The following is a 20,318-nucleotide window of genomic DNA, read 5'->3' on the forward strand; positions in this document are numbered from 1 at the left end:
ACATATTTTTATATGATATAATATAATAGAAAGATAACATTTTTTTTTTCAGTTTTCTTTTACTTTTCTTTTACAATGAATACCAGTCTACAAACTAACTACAAGTTTTTCAATTTATTCCTTTTTTTTTTCTTTCCCTTCTATTTCACAACCCCTATTTCATTTGATCAACAAATTCCTCTATATAACAAATATTAAAATATTTAATCAAAACTATACAGGTAATTAATAAAATACCCTTAAGTGAAGTAAGGAAAATATACAAGGAGCAGAACCCAACAGAATTTGAAAAATCCTTTACTGATATAATCAAACAAAATTCATATATTACCGGGAGAAAAAAGAAACTGGGGAGAACAGAAACCGGAACCTAGTCTCAGGATGCCGGTAGTTCAACTGTAACCACAACTTAAATAACAACCTGGAAAAAGAGTTTACTGTAGTAAACAACAAGAAACAGGGCAACAGGAAATTTTAAAAAACATGATCCATAAAATAATGTTTACATATCAATCAAATTAATACTACACTAACTATATTTAGAACTGTAATCAGTGCCCTAATTCATTCATAATTTATTAGAAAATTGCTTACTTTCTTCTCACTAAAAATAAATACCACACAAATAAATTCAACAATGATAATACTGGAAGATTGCTGATTGACCGTGTGTATCAATGTGCGGGCAAATAATACTCAAATAGTATATGGCCATACTATTTTTATTTGAGCCAACGTTTCGCCCCACGTTGCAGGGCTTTGTCAGGACTAAAAAAGATACAAACACTTGACATAGTTACAAAAAAAACATTAGTGGGAAATAACAGGTGTATACAATGAAACGTAAAATTTAATAAGAAACATTAAAGGTTATAAACAATAAATGGAAACGGTAATAGTAACAGATAGATAAGAAATATTAAAGAAAGTACAAATTAAGAGATGAAAAGGGAAAAGAATAAAATCAAATGAAAATTAATGAGACAGAATTCATACCTTCACGACGGAAGTCAAAGCCAGAGAGAACTGTTTGTATTGGGAGGAGTGGGGATGGCAGTTAAGTACGTCACATAATAACGAAAATAATTTAAAAGTAAACAATGTAAAAAATATTAAATACATATAACAATAAATGGTAATATACATAATTTTTATATCCACATTTTATTTTTCTTACAATCCGACGTTTCGGCAAATTCGGCCAATCCTCAGGGCCAATCTTAATACAACTTTGGAACTAAATGATTTAAAAACCCAACTTCATGCAGGCTATTTTGCACAGGTCAAAACACCAATTTCTAATTAGTCAATTTTTACATTAAAAACAAAAATTAAAATTCATTTATCACAGTCACTATTTGTTTAAACTTTATCACAACAATGCTTGCAACCTTCCTCCGAAGAGGAATATGAGTGGGGATACAGAGATATGTAAATTATATAATAGAAAATTAATAATAAAGTAATTAATATAAGTACACTTAAGTAGGTAACACATGAATATAAATGAAAAAGGAAGGATAGTAAATATAAAAATAATTAAATATGTAGTGAGAATTTAGAAAAACAAGAATAGAAGATATGACAAGAAAGTGGGCTTCTGAAATGCAGAACTAAGAGAAAAAAAATAGTATTATGAGGGTTTTATTATGTAAGGGAGATGAGGTCTTTATCAACTTTATGATTGACGGAATTCTCCATTAAATTTCTGTAAATGGACTCCGAGATAAGACGGTTTTTATGGTTGGGGACATTAGCAAGAATTGAAGGATTGTCGAAATTAAAGGTACGATTCAGGTTTAAAGCGTGTTCTGATAATTTAGAGGCAAGTTCTATCAACAGGAGTTGATAGAATTTTTGTGCGGGGAAATGCTGTTCTTAAGTTTTGCCGATATAGAAAGAATTGCAACATGGGGTTGAACAAGGTATCCGGTAAACTACATTGGAACGGGATGAGAAAGGAATAGGGTCTTTCAATTTGGAAAAAAAGAAGCTAATTTTGTTGTGGGACTTCAAGCCAAGATGTAGGTTGAAAATGGTGGATCTTAAGGATGTCTGAATATTATCAGAAAGAATGGGGATATACGGAAGGGACCTATACTGAAAAAGGGGTGGAGTGGGTTGAGAAGAGTTGAGGGCAGGAGAGACTGAAGTAACACGGTTAATGTAAGAATCAAGTAGTGTTGGTTGTGTAATGTTTGTCAGGTGATATTGAGGGTCAGAAAGAGAAAAGGATCGGTGGATAAGGTTCTCAGCAACATTAATAATTTGGTAATGAGGGTGTTGAGAAAAATAGTTTAGGAGTCTGCCAGAATAAGTGGGTTTGGTATACCAATTAGGAGATAGGGAACAATCGGAATTTCTGATAATAAGTAGGTCAAGAAAAGGGAGGGAATGGTCAACTTCACCTTCAACAGTAAACCGAAGACGAGGGTGGTAGGAGTTAAAGGCTGATAGGATCTCGGGGATTTTGTCAGGATTGAGGACAAGGAAGAGATTGTCCATGTACTTCTTAATGAAAATGATATGAAGGGCTTTGTCAATGGGGATGTTACTAAAAAGGCTTTCGGCATCAAAGGAAGTTAAGATAAAGTTGTCAGGTATGTTGAAGGATTGTAATAGTTCTTTAAGGTGGAAGGAATTACGGATATCATAAGAGTTAATGTGGCTGAGGATATGAAGGGCAGGAAGAAGAAATTTACTGAGTTTGGAAGAGAGAGCATTGATATTAGAAATGATGGGGCGAAGGGGGTTACCAGGTTTATGAATTTTAGGGAGTCCGTATAAGCAGGGGGCTAAAGAATTATAAGAAATGAGGTTAAGGTAGGTAGGGCGGTTAATCTGATTGGTTTTAAGAAGGTTCCTTAGGAGCAGGTTGAACTGGAGCATAAGTGAGGGAGGTGGGTCTCGAGTGGTGGGTTTGTAAGTAGTAGTGTCAGACAGAAGGATGTGAATTTTGTCAAAATATTCAGATTTGTCCATAACCACAGTCGAGTTACCCTCGTCAGCTTTAGTGATTATAAGCTGGTCGTTAGATTTGATAAAGTAGCGGGTGAAAGAAAGGTCTTTGAAAAATAAGGGAGAAAGAATGGAAGAACAGAGTGGGGAGTGTTGGAAACAATGTTACAAATGCGCAAACGAGAAAGCTCCCAGTCTTCTTCAAAAATACTAAAAAGATTGTCTCGATAAATAAATTATAAATTGGTAATTAGAGAAGGTATAAGGTGCGAAACATTTGAAGGAGGTGTAGAGAAATTAGGGCCTAAACTTAAAATGTTGACAACATTGGGGGGGATAGTGGTGGAAGATATGTTATGGATCCATTCTTCACTACCTTTAGGGTACATTTTATTATTTAAAGAAGATTGGTAAATATTATCAAATTTGGAAATTAGAGTACGTTTTTTATGTAATTTGATAGATTAACAGATTTTTTGGAAACTGTTGTTGAGGAGGGCCATGTTATTTTCACCAATAACGAAAGTGAGTACTTGTGAGAGATTAGAAATTTTATATTTAAGGGATTCAATTTGTTGGATAATTTCCCAAATTTTGAGATTTAAAGGCGATTTTTTAAAAATTAGTAAAGAATATTTGGAACGTAGGACAGAGGGGATCGAAAAATTAATTAAACAAATTATCTATGGATTTTGGAAAAACTGAATAAGATCTGCATTTCAGAAGGAAAATACATTGTTTGGTTTTATCTGTGAGGCGCTTGTGTAGATTGCACAGGGTATTAAAATTAGATTTATGAAGAGGGAATTTTAATTTAAATTGAGAAAAAACGTTAATATCAGTAGAGCGATGTACAATGGTAGAGTTGGAGAGATAATGGCAGTGGGGGTGAATAAGAAGATCAGAAGAAGAAGCTAAGGATGACGAAGTTTGAAGAGATGTTGAAGTAAGAGAAGATGAAGTATTAGTAATGGCACGTGGAGAGTTCAAGTTTCGGTGACGTAACAATACGGCGGTTTAACAGGCGAGCACTACGGTGGATATTGTTGTTACTAGTGTTTGTATCTTAATTTGTACTTTCTTTAATATTTCATCTTTTATCTATCTGTTACTATGAACGATCTCTTTTATTGCTTATAACCTTTAATTTTTCTTAAAATTAAATTTTATGTTTCATTGTATACCCCTGTTATTTTCCACTAATGTTTTTATTGTAACTATGTCAAGTGTTTGTATCTTTTTTAGTCCTGACGAAGCCCTGCAACATGGGGCGAAACGTTGGCTCAAATTTAAGCCATTAAAAAATAGTACACCCATTTACTATTTGAGTTTTATTTGACCGCACTCAGACCATATTCCATTCAAAAATGATAATAACAATAACGCTACTTATATATCTCTAAACATTTATTTACCATTGGCTCCGCTTATCTCTATAAACATTTACAAACCATTCACTCATGTCGTTATAAACCATTACCCATGCTTACCAATATTTTCCTTCTTAAAATACATGCTGTATTTCAGGATACACTCTTCGCTAATCTTTATTATTCTTAACTTCAGATCCATTCCGATATATATACTAATTATTTTTTATTACACAAGATATACCCTTGGAAACATTACATACCGGCAATTATACTGAGGAGTAATTGGAATACGTATAGGAGGCTTTTTATAATCTATATATTTATTATTCTTTTTACTTATTATTATCTGTCTTATTTATTTATTTTTTGTTCGCCCTCATTTTCTTATCTCCAATTCTATCCCTTTTTTTTCTTCTTTACTTATCTTGCTCATATTTTTTACTGATCCTTATTATGCATATGTGTGTATGCATGAGTATGTGTGCGCGCCTACATGTGTGTATGCGTATGTATGGGTTTGTTTACGTGTTTATCCACAGAACCCACAAATAACCCCATATATTACCACTCCGAAGACCCAGAAAAAAAATATCACTATCTGTTACCTGAACTAAGAGCCTCAATGAAAGACTTTCCTCTTGCCAGCAATAATATGAGCTGGGAAAATAATTTTTGGGTTGGAATGATTAATTACAGAAATATATTTGAAGTCTATATCTAACAAAGAAATTGCATGTATCAAACAGAATGAGTAAATACATATAAATAAAATGAAAGAATTATAAAACAAATTAATCCTATTCATTAATAAAAAAAGGAAAAACAACTTAATACTTTACAACCACTTGAAACTAATTTTATAATAAAAACCAAAAGAAAAATGTTTTCAATGTGCCTTGAGCAAATGTTTGTAAATGTTTATATTTAATCTCACCAGATGAAAGCTGAGAGGTTCTGGAAGCAGGCAGAATAGTGGCCCCTGTGTGAGAGAAGTGGCTTGGCCAAAACTCTACCACGGTTTTACTATGGAGTCTGTGAAGCTGCGGGGAAAACTAAAACAATGCCGTCATAAGTAACAATCATAGACTGCCTCTCCTTTACCGTCAAAAGATCGCACCGCTTTTGCTTAAAATCAAATGTTTTATTTTAGTGAACAAATGTCTTATAGTTAAAATAAATCTATTTCACATATTGACTAAGCTAATAAAATTATAACATTTTTAATGTTTCTTCAACACTATCCTTTCTCTACATGGGAACTTAAATCGACTTTCTGTAATCTCAAAGGATCATCACCCGGTCATGACGATATCCATTACACAATGATTCAGCACCTTCCACAAAACTGTCGGAATTGGCTTCTCGAATTCTTTAACCATGTGTGGAAAACTGGTGAATTTCCTAATATCTGGTGACAATCAGTAGTAGTTCCAATCCTCAAAGCAGGCAAAGACAAGCGCCAAATGAACAGTTACCGCCCAACATTTCTAACAAGTTGCGAATGCAAAATAATGGAACAAATGGTTAACAAGCTCTTAGTATGGATCCTTGAAATAAATGATATTCTCCAGGGCTTCCAATGCGGGTTTCGTAGAGGGAGGTCCACTATCGACCAATTGGTTCAACTAGAAGCTGAACTACAATATACTTTCGTAGAAAGGCAGCAAGCAATCGTAATTTTCTTCAATATGGTTAAAGCATTCGATTGTACAAGCAAAAATACTGTTATAAAAAAACTTATATCCTTAAATTTCACAGGTAATCACATAACTTTCATCAGGGAGTTTTTATCCCTACAGATATTCCAAATCAGAATAGGAAATCATCACTCCGGTAATTTTGAACAAAAAATTGGACTACCACAAGGATGTGTTCTCAGCAAAACCTTATTGCTCTGGCCATTAATGACTTGAGAAGAAATATGCCCAGAGGAATAAAGGTGATGCTCTATATGGACGATCAAGCTATTATGTGCCGCTCAAATGACACAAACCAGATAAAAAAAAAAAAAAACTACAAGAAGCTCTTAATCGATTAAAAAACTAGTAAAATAGCTCAGGTCTTACCTTCTCAACCGAAAAAACGAAATGTCTACATTTCAACAGAAAAAGACAAACACCACCATCCCCAGAACTCACCCTAGGAGAATCTCCGTTACTGTATGTCGAATATTATAGATTTTTAGGCCCGATATTCGATAGGCGGCTGTCTTGGAACCACCATATCAATACACTTAGAGACAGATGCATAGACAAAATTAAAATCTTAAAAGTCCTCATCAAAACATCATGGGGAGCTGATAGAACAGCGATGCTGAAAATGTACTAGGCCCTAATCTGCTCCAAACTTGATAATGGAAGTTTTGTGTATGCCTCAGGATCCGCGTTTGTGACACCAAACAACCCATAAGAGAAAACTGCATCATCTCTCTAATATTTATACCACAGAGCTAAATGCCTTTACTTTTTGTATGACAAATATAGCAAATGACAATATAGTAATAATATCGGACTCCATTAGCGCTCTTCAAGGACTAGATATAATGTATTTGACTCACCCTCTCGTTCAACAAATTCATGAATATTTAATAATGTTGAAACAAATAGGTAAACCAGTTTACTTTGTCCGGGCTCCCGAACATGTTGGTGTTACAGGAAATGAAATGGCCGGCAAAGCTGCTAAAGAGGCACTAGCCCTCCCAGGTAGGACGAAAACTATCTTAACTGAACCAGAACTTACCCGCCCTTTAAAGGAATACATAAATAAAAGATGGCAGGCAATGTGGGATAAAAGTCTGCCTAGTAAGTTGAAATCTATAAAGAAGTGAAGATCTGGATTACATCAACCTGAAGTAGATGACGCGAAGAAGTAGCGATCATGCGACTCAGAATAGGACATACCCGAATGGCACACGTCCACCTCATAACAGAAGAGGCCCTTCCAAAATGTTCGAAATGTAATGGTAATCTGACTGTCAAGCACATTTTGGAAGAATGCCACTACAAATTTACTCTGAATCAGTTAGGGACACCAACAAATGTTCTAATGGCATTGAGAAATGACGAATCCATAATCAAAGAATCATTAAATTCATCCATAAGACTAACCTAATAATCAACCTTTAATTATAATTGTCTATTTATTAAAATTATCTAATTTTCATCACCTTTTCACCGCTATCGTTATGATCTATTATTAAACAAATTATAATTATCAAGCCATATAATATTTCACAATTAACGATTAAGAAATTGTTCTAGGTCAATGGCCGGTAATGTTTAAAGGTTGGTTGTCGATGGCGAAAGATTATGAAAGTAAAAATGCTTTTGTCTCTCAAGAAGATTCAATACCGCCGCCCAACCTGAAAAGCCCAGACTTATCGACAGAATGATGTTAGATGCTAAGGGCATGTTATTGTAGAACGACACGTAGGTGTGATGGGAACTGTGAAAACAAAACGAGAACTAGCCGTAACACTTTTGTGAGGACTGGAGGTGTGAGGATGCATCGGAACGATTAATCTTCTGGTTATGATGGCGTGGGCGCTTACGCTTAGCAGAACTGCGTTTCCCAAGTTTACGAATGAAAATGCTCCGACTCGAAGCGGTTGCATCTTCCCGTATGAGAAACGAGATGCCAGTGGACGAAGTACTATCAGAGTACATCCTCATCACGACCCTGCCAAATACCGTTGGCAGAAGATATAGGTGACCATCCCCAAAGGCCTTGGTGGGAGCACCAGTAACTAGGCGAGGGTATAGGTCAACGCCGACGAGTAATTCGATCGGACCGGGAACGCCAAAGGAAGGGTCGGCCTGGACGCGATGCGACAAATTGGTGATTACCCTTGGAGGAACCGGACGTCTTAGCATATCAGAGGTGTTTCGTTCGACAACGAGCGTGCGGACCTTAAAGTAAATTGTGCTGTTGAGAGTGGACTGAAGTTATCGAACCCTTGATGCTCACAACTTGAACACTGTCCAAACCGACGATTCTTCCGTCAAAGGACTGCATCTGCCTGACAATCTGTGTAGTGAGTTCGGCTGTAACAAATGTGTACTGGCTGCCAGAATCGAGTAGTAAACATGCGGATGCGGAACATGTGGACCCACGCAATACGGCATACGTAGTGCCCATCACTGCTCCCGAATGAGCGGACTTTGGTGAAGTTGGCAACCGGGAAACCCGATGCACAAGAGCACGCTGTGATGCCTGGCGCATCAAAAGAATAATTGAATTCTGAGGGGCATTTCGAAACAAGGTGACCCGACCTCAGGCAGTTCCGGCAAATACCGCATGACCTGACAAAGTTGTTATGCTCCTGAGGGGTGAAGGCCAGAAATTTATAGCACTGACTTAAGAAGTGCCTCCCGTTATAAGTTATAAGGTGCCGGAAGAGACAGATTTCCTGCATGAAGAAAGGGTAACTGACGACGCCCCGATCTGCCCGATTTCCCAGAGGATGTTAGCCTAGGTGGCGACCCGGATGGGTCCAGAGAAAAACGGTCCATTGTACCGCCCCTGCTGGTAAGCATGGATACTCCCACCTTTCCTCTACTGGCGGGCTTATCGCATGGAGCGTCGGAATGAGCTGCATATTAAGTTCGTGAGACAGCTTGCACGCCATTAGTCTCTGTCTCATGAAGGCTAACATCACATCAGACGTGGGGAAGTCAAAGTTATAGTTCACTTTGACTTTGACTTCCGCCAAAACAGGTACGAACTTTGTCTCATTAATTTTATTTGATTTTATTCTTATCTCATTTCATCTCTTAATTTAAACTTTCTTTAATATTTCTTCTCTTTATCTATTACTATTTCCGTTTTCGTTTATAACCTTAAATTTTTCTTATTAAATTATAATTATAATATTATAATACTATGTCAAGTGTTTGTATCATTTTTAGCCCTGACGAAGACCAGCAAAGTGGGGCAAAAATTTGACTAATAAAATAGTAAACCGATTTGCTATTAGAGTTTTATTTGACCGCACCCGGACCAAATTCCATTTATAGAAATTAATAAAAACAATTCAATAACAGAATTAATATAAACTCACGAAAGTTTTCGGTCTCATCAGTCGTTTCTTCTTTAACTGAAATACCAGAGTTGCTCATACCTGAAACAGAAAACAACAAACCATAAATTCATGATTAAAAAATAATATAAATTCACAATTAAGCCCAAGTGTTAAGATTCAAATGTAAAATTGTAAATCATGCTTAATGCCAGTAATTGAAAAGTCATGGAGGTAGATATATAAAATAAATATCCACTTAACCAATTTGATGCATTGCTATCCAGCAAATATCTAACTGACTTTTAAAGAAATTTTAAACAAAAACTATGGCCTCAATAAGAAACATAAACAAAGCTAGATTTTTGTAAATATAGTAGGAGTTTCCAATCAAAATTAGTAAATCTTCAAAAATTAAAATTATACCCTAAAACTTATTCACTTGATTTCAAAATTTAAATTTTTGCCTGCCAAATAAATCAAAGGTTTTAATATAAATTTAACTTATCTTTATGAAATGCTAACATAAATTTTCAATAGTGGATACGTAGACTTTTGACAGAAAACTCACCAATTTTTGAAAAGATTATCACAGAGAACTCTTGCATTCAATATCTATCCTCACTACGTCAGAAAACATACCTACACTACAGAATTAATATAAACAGTGATAAACTCACAAAAGGTTTCGGTCTCATCAGTAGTTTCTTCTTTAACTGAAATACCAGAGTTGCTCATACCTGAAACAGCAAATTACTTACGAAATTAAAATTATACTCTAAAAGTTATTTAGTTGATTTCAAAATTTGAATTTTTCTCTGTCAAATAAATCAAAATTTTTAATATAAATTTAACTTATCTTCATGAAATGATAACATAAATTTTCAATAGTGAATATATAAACTTATGACAGAAAACTCCCCAATTCTTGAAAAGATTTTCACAGAGAACACTTGCATTCAATATCGATCCATAATAAGAGTATGAAAAGGTAACTACACTACAGAATTAATATAAGTAGTGATAAACTCACAAATAATTTCAGTCTCATCAATAATTTCTTCTTTAACAGAAATATCTGGGTTATTTGAAACTGAAACAGCAAACATCATGAGTAAAGAATATTTCATAACTAAATTGAAAAGTAAAATTGTAAATCATCCTAAATATCACTCATTAATAAAGTCATTGAGGTAGATATATATTATATATGTATTTATAAGAAGTATCCACTAAACCAATTTGATAGATTGCTATTCAGCAAAAATCACACTGACTATAGAAGTTTTGAACACAAACTATAGCGTCAATTAGAAGCATATCCCAAACTAGGATTTCATAAACATAACGTAAATAGGGAACAAGAATTAATTTATAACAAGGATCAGATGACACTAAGTAGTTTTGATTTTAATAAGTGCAAACTTACAAGTTAACTCAGTTTCATCTTCTATTTCTTCTTTTATGGAAACACAATTATGTATACCTGAAAAAGCACAAAGACAATACAACAATATAGTTGATGGCATCATTACAATTAAGTAAACTTTGTAGGGTATGAAAGTCATAATCTGTTTAAAATAACAATAGTAGAACTTGAACCCAATGTATTTAATGTTTATAAACCTCCTAGGACTGGCTGGAATTCTTTGATTTATCAAATTCCATGATTAATTTTGATTCTATTCTTTACCACCGCTAATGCAGTTTATAAACACTTCGATACTTACCAAGATTTATATTAAGAAAAAAAAAATATTAAAGTTCAATTCAAAATTGATAACTTTTAAGTGCTAAGGGAGCTTACTAAAATACAGCAATTAATTGATTCTGTAACTTACCAATTTGATCCATAATTGTAAATGAAATATCACACACTTTGGATAAACAAAACAAATACCGCGAGGTCTGGCCCAAAACACATAGAGTAAGAATTGGCTACTAACTGAGCCAGCAGAAAGATAGTGTGACGTAAGCTGGGAGAATGATGTCACTAGAATGATCTGTTCACGGCAACTTTTAATAAAATTAATACTTTATTTTTACTCTTATTATTTTTTATATAAATTATAGTAAAACTAGATAATTAAGCTTGGCATTTCTAGTAAAATACCGAGCAATCTCAGGAAGATTAATTCATGATATTTTAGTAGTTTACTACAACTTTTCTATTCATCTTCACGCGTTGTTGTTTCACAAGTTTTATGCCTCAATCACAAAGTGACTTAAGTATCCGTTAAAGACCAGAAAGTGGCGCCTTACATGCGTCACCATTGAATTAGGGTGGCTCAAGCCATGGAATAGGCCAGGCGTGTGAAGACGCCTTCTTTTAAGGGGAAAATCATATCAAGCAGAAGCTCTAATCCTCAAAAATCTCGGGCCGTCTAAAAAACTGGAATATATTATACAGGAATATATGAAAACGAAAAGAAACTAATTTACACATAAAAAAAGAAATAAATATATAAAATAAATACTGCTCGACGAAACGTTTGCTTCACTCCGATAGGTCAGAGAAAGAGTGCTGCCGAGATGTGTAGGTCGCAGCTCTGTAACTCAATACACCGCTGCAATGGTCCAAAGTTGGTGTAGTGGCTCATCGATGGTCAAAATATCCAAGAGTCGTATTAATGTATTAGGCGAGCCGACAAAATGAACGCAGACAGGGCTGGTTACAAACGTTCATGACCACTAATTATCCGGAACTCATATTAAAGTCGAAATACAGAAGTGGTCTGGTTCCGAACAGTTATGACGATTAAAACACTAAAAAAAAAGTCTAATAAAATAACATGAACCAAACGCAGACAGGGCTGCTAAAGACACTATCACGGCCACTAATTAGCCGGAGCTGCTATAAAAAAAAACTAAGATGGTCGGTCTGTTGCTAGGTGACGCCTTAGCAACAATTATGACCCCCAAGCAACTGTCTCTATTACTCATTATAACACACAAATATGATTACATTTTTTCTCTTCAAATAACTAAATCCAATTAAATTAATATAAATAAAAATAAACGTTATTAAATTAAACAATAAGACTAACTAAATATTATTTCCAAGGTAATTATATATTATGGCGTTAACACAGTTCGTTATTCCGCAGTGCCCAGGAACCCAAGACAAGAAAACAGAAATACCGTTCCTGTTGGCGGATTTTAATGAATAATTGATCTTTTGATTTAGCGGAGTTGTTGATAAAATATTTTTTAAACTGAGTAGGACTGACAATGACTCTGGACAGATGAACTGTATTTGTTTTGTGGGTTGAAAGACATTTAAGCTCTTGTTGATTGCAACCATTTCAGCTATATAGCTACTACATATCGGCGACAGAGAGAATAGGTACTTTCAATCATTGCATACAATCGAGACACCAATACCTAAGGAGTTCTAGGTACAAATAAGGTCGGCGTCACCAAATTTGTCTTGCTGCTTAAGAAATTCATATTTATACCGATATGTCGGGATTTTACTTTTAAGTAGCCTTGAAAGGGAAAGACAAAGTTTGGGGGCGGTAAGTCTCCAAGAATAAGATGGTAGGATTACAGTATCTTGCAAAGTAGGTATTTCTATGTCTAAACTGACCAGTAAAGTGGAGGCCCTGACGGGAGTCTTTGTACGGAGTCTAGCATTTTCAGGAAGGTAATAGATGATGAGTTGTAGGAATTAAAACCGTAATCCAACTTTGATCTCACCAGTGCTCTGTGTAGGTTCAGTATATTTGTTCGATCCGACCCCAGCTGGTCTTACCGACCATTAAGGGAACGGAGGCAACTTGCTGTTAATTACTTGATATGTGAAACCCAACTTAGCGTCCTATTGAAAGCCAATCCGAGGTACCTAGCAGTGTGAGTATACTTTTCTCATGATTGATTAATGTGCTACTTACAGCATCGTAATGTATTTGAAAAAGACGTCTGAATGAATCATCACTTATTCAATAAGGACAATAGAGGGCCATTATTATTTTTTTTTTATCAACGATTAGGCTTCTTTTGGAGTTTTGATTTTCTTCTTCACATCGCAGTTTCATGATCCTCGACTGCCTTTCTTTTCTTTCTTCGGACCAGTTCGTACCCATTTTTTTTCCTCTTCCAATATTGGTGATATTTTTCAATGTTTTCCTATACGTATCTCTGTCTTGACAGTAGATATCTGAAATTTTAAGTCTCTTTAATTCCTCTCTCATTTGCTTCGTGTATCCTCCCATGTTTTTGTAGCTAAATTTTTTTTTAAAATGTCTTCTTATTGATTCTTTCCTCCTTCATCCTCTTCATGTGCCCATAGAACATCAGCCTTCTGACTCTCATCTCAGTTACCAGGTCTTTGATGTTTTTGTAGATCTCTTCGTTAGATCTTAGCCTGCAATCTTTTTCTGGGCCCATAGACTTTTCCTAAGATCCTCCTTTCTATTTTTATCAGCTTTTCCAAGTTGGGTAAGCATGTGGTCTACACTTTGTATTGGAGGAGAGGCTCTTCTTGTTGTAAATTTTAGCTGTTTGAAAGCTTAAATTTTCTAATTTGGTGGTTTTCTCGCGGACGCTCTCTTTCTAAGAACCGTTGTGAAAGGCAATTATACTCTAATAGAAATTTTTTTTGGACGATATAAAGATTAAAGGTGGAAGATCAGACCCTCGCTTATCGAGTTGTAAATTCTATAGTAAATAGAAGTTGTAGTATAGCTAACTGGTTCAGGAAAAAACAAGTTTCTTCCAATAAAAGGTGGAAGACAATTTGGAAAAACAAGAAACACGGAAATTTAATGTTAGATTAAACAGAATACAATTGAGTCGTTGAGACTACAAGTGATTCTTGAAGAAATCCGCTTCTGATTGATTACCCTCATGTGGCCAAGTAGAATTGAAGATGGTGCGCAGTTCAATGTGACTTCACTCTGACAAGAAATCTCTACCTTAATATATTCCACTATTGTAAAAAAAGTGACAAGAATTAATACTCAAATATTATTTATTATTATTAAAAATAATGCTAACCAGTGAACTGGGTCAAACGGACGTGTGTTGCATCCACACTTTTGTTTTTCATTTCTTTAGAACTGTCAACAGGTGGTTATTTCTGCTACTCTTGTTTAAGGTTGTGCATGTTATTTTAAAATTATCTTGGATCAGTGTAAATACATTGTTTCAAATCTCGTTAATTAACTTCAGGAGTTTATTTTTTATTTACACAAAGCACAAATACATATTTATAAAGGCAGTATATGTCTAGGTAATTAAGTTAAACAATTTTTGATAAAAATTCTAGAACAAGGGTTGAATCTATAGGTTATCTATCTAGTACTGTTGATATGAATCTTTATAGTACAAGAGCCCAAGAGGAGAAAAAAGGCAGTTATCTCCAATCACTCCAATTTTTGATTACTTTAATGAAAACTATGTATAATTACTGGTCAAAACTGATGAGTCTGCTAAGTATAAGTATGGGGAATAAAAAATGGCGGCTGTTTCAAAGCGATAAAAAAAGTTAATTTTTAATTCGGAGCTCTATTTCTTAAAATGTAGGAACAACACAAGAAAACTTAAGATAACATAATTTAAAGAAGAGCGAATTTGCTAAAATATGAGCCCTAATAGAGTTATTTACCTTAAATAGTTCTCGAGATATAGCTTTTTAAAAAGCAACGGTTCATAAAAATGTTGTATGGGACATACTGAAAGATCAGTAGTTAGTGAATTTATTTTGAAAAATCTATATCTCAAAAACTATTTGACGGACAGATGTCTATTAGCACTCAAATTAAAGATAGTTTAATGAGCTATGCAGTAGTTAAATACGTTTATCGTCGTAGGTGTAGTAGTTTTCATGATATTTGCTAAAATAAATTGATTTATAGTTGTTCGGACAAATTTATATTCATAAGCGAATATCATAAAAAGTACTAGTCCAACAAAGATAATTGTAAGAAACTAATTTATAGTAAGTTAAATTTTCTTTATTTTGAGTGTTAGCATACATGTGTGCGTCTTATGGATCTACTAATATATTCAACTCAAAAAAATCAAACATTTTATACGAACAACTACCGAATTAACTAACTACCGATATTTCAGTACATTTTTATGAAATTTTGCTTTTTAAAAAGCTATATCTCGAGAATTATTGGACGTAAATAGCTCTATTAGGGCTAATATTTCAGCAAATTCACTCTTGTTTAAAAAACGTGCTCTTAAAATTTCTAGTGTTGTTGGTAGTTTTTAAGATATAGAGCTTTGAATGAAAAATTAATATTTTTTAAGGTTTTGAAACAGCCGCTATTTATTTATTTCCCTACCTACACTTGGCAGACTCATCAATTTTGACTATCAATTATACATTGTTTTCATTAAATTAATCAAAAATTGGGGTGAGATAACTGCCTTTATTTTATTTTTTAGAATAAAAATAGAGTAAATCGAGTGTAATAGCCGAAAAAATTCCAATGAACAAAACAAGTGTGTGGGTACTGAGGTTTGTTGCTTCCTTTGCTTACCAAGAATTTGAACAAGTCTTGGATTTGCGGCAAGTGGTAAAATGAAAGGTGTAGATCCAGCAATTCCCTCATGTCTTCCGCCAATACACCTATTCTTTACCTGTTGAAGGATAACCAGTTTCTGTCTAGACAATTAATTCAATCGGAAGGAAAATTAATTTTTTTAAATATTTATTGCGATGGAATGGAGGATGAATTGTTAAAAAACATGTTTACCATTTTTTTTTATCTTATATTTTAAAAATGATTTTGTTTTAGAGAAAAATTATAGTACATAAAATTTCCAAAAAAAATGTCCAAAACCACTTTGTTAAGACTTAATGTAATCTATTTTTGCATAGAACTTACTTCGCTAAACCTAATAATTTTGGAAATTTATTTTACTCATTTAGAAAACTACATCAAATATGGTCCGAGGGTTGAAATCTTTTGGTCGATGCCAAAATAATACATAAATGAAATTTATTAGTAACAATTTGTTTATTAGGGCACTGTGAAGACTGCTATGACTTATAAGCAAAATCAGTACAATATGAATTAATAATTCATCACCAGTGATAAAACTAATAATTCAATTAATAAATACTGAAATTATAATAAAGTAAAAAAAAATGAAATAATAATAACAATAACTGAAAGAAGTTATGAAGTGGATGATAATGATGCAAATTTAAGCAACTATATTTATCAAACCAATACACCTTATGACAATAGATTTAGTAAGCATACCTTTAACTATATGGTATTATATCTGTTTAATCGCTTACCAGAACTAATAAATAAGTTAACCACAAAGAAAACTAAAAAGGTAAAAATTTAAGCGAAAATCCGCCAGAACATGGATGAATGGTTTAAACCACATCTTCATAAAAGTGAAAATAGTTAAACTTTTTGGTTTTATTATCAACCACAACTCAGCACCTGTATGTTACCAAATGATTCACTCAATATAATTCTGTGCCATTAGAAACATTGCTAGTATGTCACTTCAACCTTCAGTTTCTCTTCCTCTAATATTTGATCCTTTAGCGCACTTGCTCAGCCTCCACTGGCTCATTAACAGTGATGCGGCGAGAGAGTTGCGCTGGGATCTCTTGAGCTCTGCTCTACCCCTCACATGTGGGGGATAGAGTGGGCTCAGGGATCCTCAGGTCGATAGTGTAAATATTGTATATATTATTTTATCATTATGTTATTTTATTTTTCATACAGATAGTTTGATTATGTTCATCTTGTCTATTCTTTTGTTTGCATATATTTTAAGAGAGTTTTTGTTTTTTTATTATTTTTTTTTTTTATATTTTATTTGTTTATTTATTTTTTTATATTTTAGTATGTATCAGATTCATTCATCACTATTACCTATTGCCCACAACTTTGTGGCAGATTGTAATATCTATCAATAAATTAATCTTAAAATTAAAAAAAAAAAATATTTGATCCATTTATTTTGAAAGTGGCTTTGAGTCCATTTGTCAGTTATTTCTGGTTGCCCAAGTTTACATTTATAACTTCAAGTTATCTATCAATAAAGCATTAGAGGTTACTTATCTGACAATTCTGGACTCATAAGATTTCAGATTTAGTTCAATAATAAAGCCGTTAAGTTTGAAAGTGGCCTAAGTCCATTTATACTTAAATTAATATATGTTTAATATGCCTAAAAATTTTCTAAACTTTTGAAAATAATAGATCACAAATTTTTAATATCAGGACATTTGTTTTTACCAAATGATAGAGATTTTGGCATAGTAGAAATGCCATTAAAAAAATTATTTACTGTTTGTCCCCCGAGATCATTACAGTATTATTAAAAAGTGTCGACAAGATAACTATATTGTTCCTAAAATGAGACGAAGATTTTGTATGAACAAAATTATTAAAAGACGTAATTTTTAAAAGGATAAAGAATTCTAACAGAGAATCAATAAACTGGTTAAAAATATGTTGGATGCGTTTGCCATAAATGAACTGTATACAATTTTCTATAAGACATCAATGAATGAAAATGAAAATTTTAAAGTCCTAAATTTATTACCAAGTCAGGTGGACCAAGAAAGTTGGAAAATATTATTATTATTGCTGTCCACTGTATAAAAATATCAGACAAATCACAACAGCAAAATTTAAGGACATAATTGACCAATTACAATATATACCACCGGAACGTCACAATTTCTTCAAATTCCTTTCACACACAAAATGTAGATGAGAAGTAAATTGTTTTGTAATTAAAAAATGTTTTGAATCACATAAAGTATGTGTTGTAAAGATATGTAAAATAAAATGAGTATTGTTTTTTTTTAATTAGATGCATCTTAAATTAAGTTGTATGAACTTCAAATATTACAACAAATCTTGTTGTTAATCTTGATAGTGGCAGAACTCCATTCTTGGTAAGGAAACGCATATTATTCACTTAATAATTGCCATTATTTTAATAGGAGGTATAAATGTAACACCTTCAGATATACTTAAGCAGTATTTCTCATTAGTATCCTGTACATACATTTTTAATTGCATTGAAACACAAATCCTTAAATATCTTAATTTAAGTATAAATGGACTTGACCACTTTCAGAATGGTCAGGGAGTAGTTACTAGACCAACAGTTGTGCAAGGAGGTGATTCGATCAGAATACGCTCATCTCTCAGATTTTTACCCAATTGAGGGTACCCACATATGAGGCTGGGTGAACCCCAGGAGTTGACTCACAGCTATAGTGTAATAGAAAACAATTTTCTGCCCAGCTGGATTCGAATTCGGGTCCTTGGAGTTAGTAACCACAGGCTACCCGCGTTCTCAATACAATGAATCACTAAGTACATTTCATTTTAGTTATGACACACAGTGAAGGAAACTGCTCATTGATTCTGACAACACTTACTACGGTCTAAACATCCAACTAATTACAAGAGACTCATTTATAATACTCTAATAAGGCCTATCTTGACTTATGGAGTTAACCTTAGAGGCTTCACTAAACCATCGAATTCCTCTGGTATCTAATCCTTACAGTCCACAAACATTAATGCTCCTTACTTTGTCACAAATTAAGTCATCCATCAGGACCTCAATGTTCCATATGTTGCCAGAACCAGATAACAATCCTTGCATGATAAACATACCAACCATCCAAAACCACTTGTTTCTAATCTGGCTTCTCCTTCATTACCTGATAATCCTCCTAGGTGTCAGAAAAGAAGATGGCCTCGAGATCTTACCTAGAATTGTTATTGGAATTCCACCAATAGTTAGATTCTCCACATGTCTGTATCATGCCATTGTAATATAACTTTGGTCATATTTACTTATTGTAAATATTTCATACAGTTGTAAATATCAATAAATTAAAAAAAAAAATTGATATACTTTTTCAACATCTGTAAACAACCGCTAACACTAGAACAATCCATAACATTTAATTGTAACCCCTTGGAGAACCTTGCTAAGCTAACTGAAAAAACATTGTATTGTTATTTACCAACCAAATAGTATAAAACTTTTAGGTAATTCCCAATAACCTATACTGATTTAAAAAATATAAACAATTGATGTAGGATATACCAAATATTCTACAAAAACTTTATACATGTTATGTTACAACAATTTGAAAATAGAATAGAGATAAAAAATCTGGAGCAGTATATATTAATAATTTTTACTTAGAGTTAAAATGAATTCCCACTCGTTTCAGAACAGATATTTCTGTATTATTCACTGTGGCCACATTTTAGCATTCTAATTTTATAAAAGTATCTTTGAATTGACAACCTCCAATTTGAACAGTTTCAGAAAAGTACTTTTAGTAATACTTCTTGTTGCAAAATTTTCTTCTTTCTTTATTAAAAAAATGGCATAAATATAAATATATAATTGTTTGCTAAAATTTATATTCTTTTATTAATTATTTACCCAATATTAAATTTTATGTAATCAATATTGAAAATACTTGTGTAAAAAAAGGAAAGCAGAAAAATGCATTGCAAATGTGCCGAGTAATTTAGGTAATTAAACTATTTTAATGAGAATAAGTCCTAGATAATATTAAGACAACTTAATTTTACAGAGACTGACTGATTTAATCAAAATCATTAGAGTCGTTTTTGAAGAAATCCAAAAAAAGTTAAAACCTACAATATAAAGTGGCCCTTCTGGGTGGAAGATTTGTAATGAAAACAACTTGTAACATCGCGGGCATAAGCATGACCTAAATATGTAATTTCAGTTTTATAAATATTTTCAATATTAAAATAAAAACTAGTATTGCAGGTTCCTCCTAGATTAGTATTATAGTTATGAGCAGTTGCGCCTCTCGCAGTTATGCATGCATGAGAAGTATAGTCCCCACCATGTCGGAGGATGGTGGAGCCTGACCATCAGAGATTATCTGGACCCCTTGCTCTGCCTTCGGTGCCAAGAGTACGGACACCCTGCAAAAGCCTGTATAAAGGAGGTGGCGTGCAGATGGTGCC

At 33.4% G+C, this 20,318-nt stretch overlaps 1 protein-coding gene across 1 annotated transcript in view; it reads right to left on the reverse strand.

Moving 5' to 3' along the window:
* Positions 1-11,341, reverse strand: part of LOC106681529 (zinc finger autosomal protein) — a 56,083-nt gene extending 44,742 nt beyond the window's left edge. The window contains exons 1-4 of the mRNA XM_067051491.1: positions 11,190-11,341; positions 10,778-10,834; positions 10,382-10,441; positions 10,029-10,088 (exon numbers count right to left, since the gene is read on the reverse strand). Coding sequence (XP_066907592.1) covers positions 10,029-10,088; positions 10,382-10,441; positions 10,778-10,834; positions 11,190-11,202 — 190 coding nt within the window. The 5' untranslated portion in view covers positions 11,203-11,341. The remainder of the gene's footprint in view (positions 1-10,028; positions 10,089-10,381; positions 10,442-10,777; positions 10,835-11,189) is intronic.
* Between the last annotated feature and the right edge of the window lie 8,977 nt (positions 11,342-20,318).

Source organism: Halyomorpha halys, unplaced genomic scaffold (assembly GCF_000696795.3).
Source record: "Halyomorpha halys isolate HHAL.00 unplaced genomic scaffold, Hhal_1.1 Scaffold345.1, whole genome shotgun sequence".
NCBI classification, from domain to species: domain Eukaryota; kingdom Metazoa; phylum Arthropoda; class Insecta; order Hemiptera; family Pentatomidae; genus Halyomorpha; species Halyomorpha halys.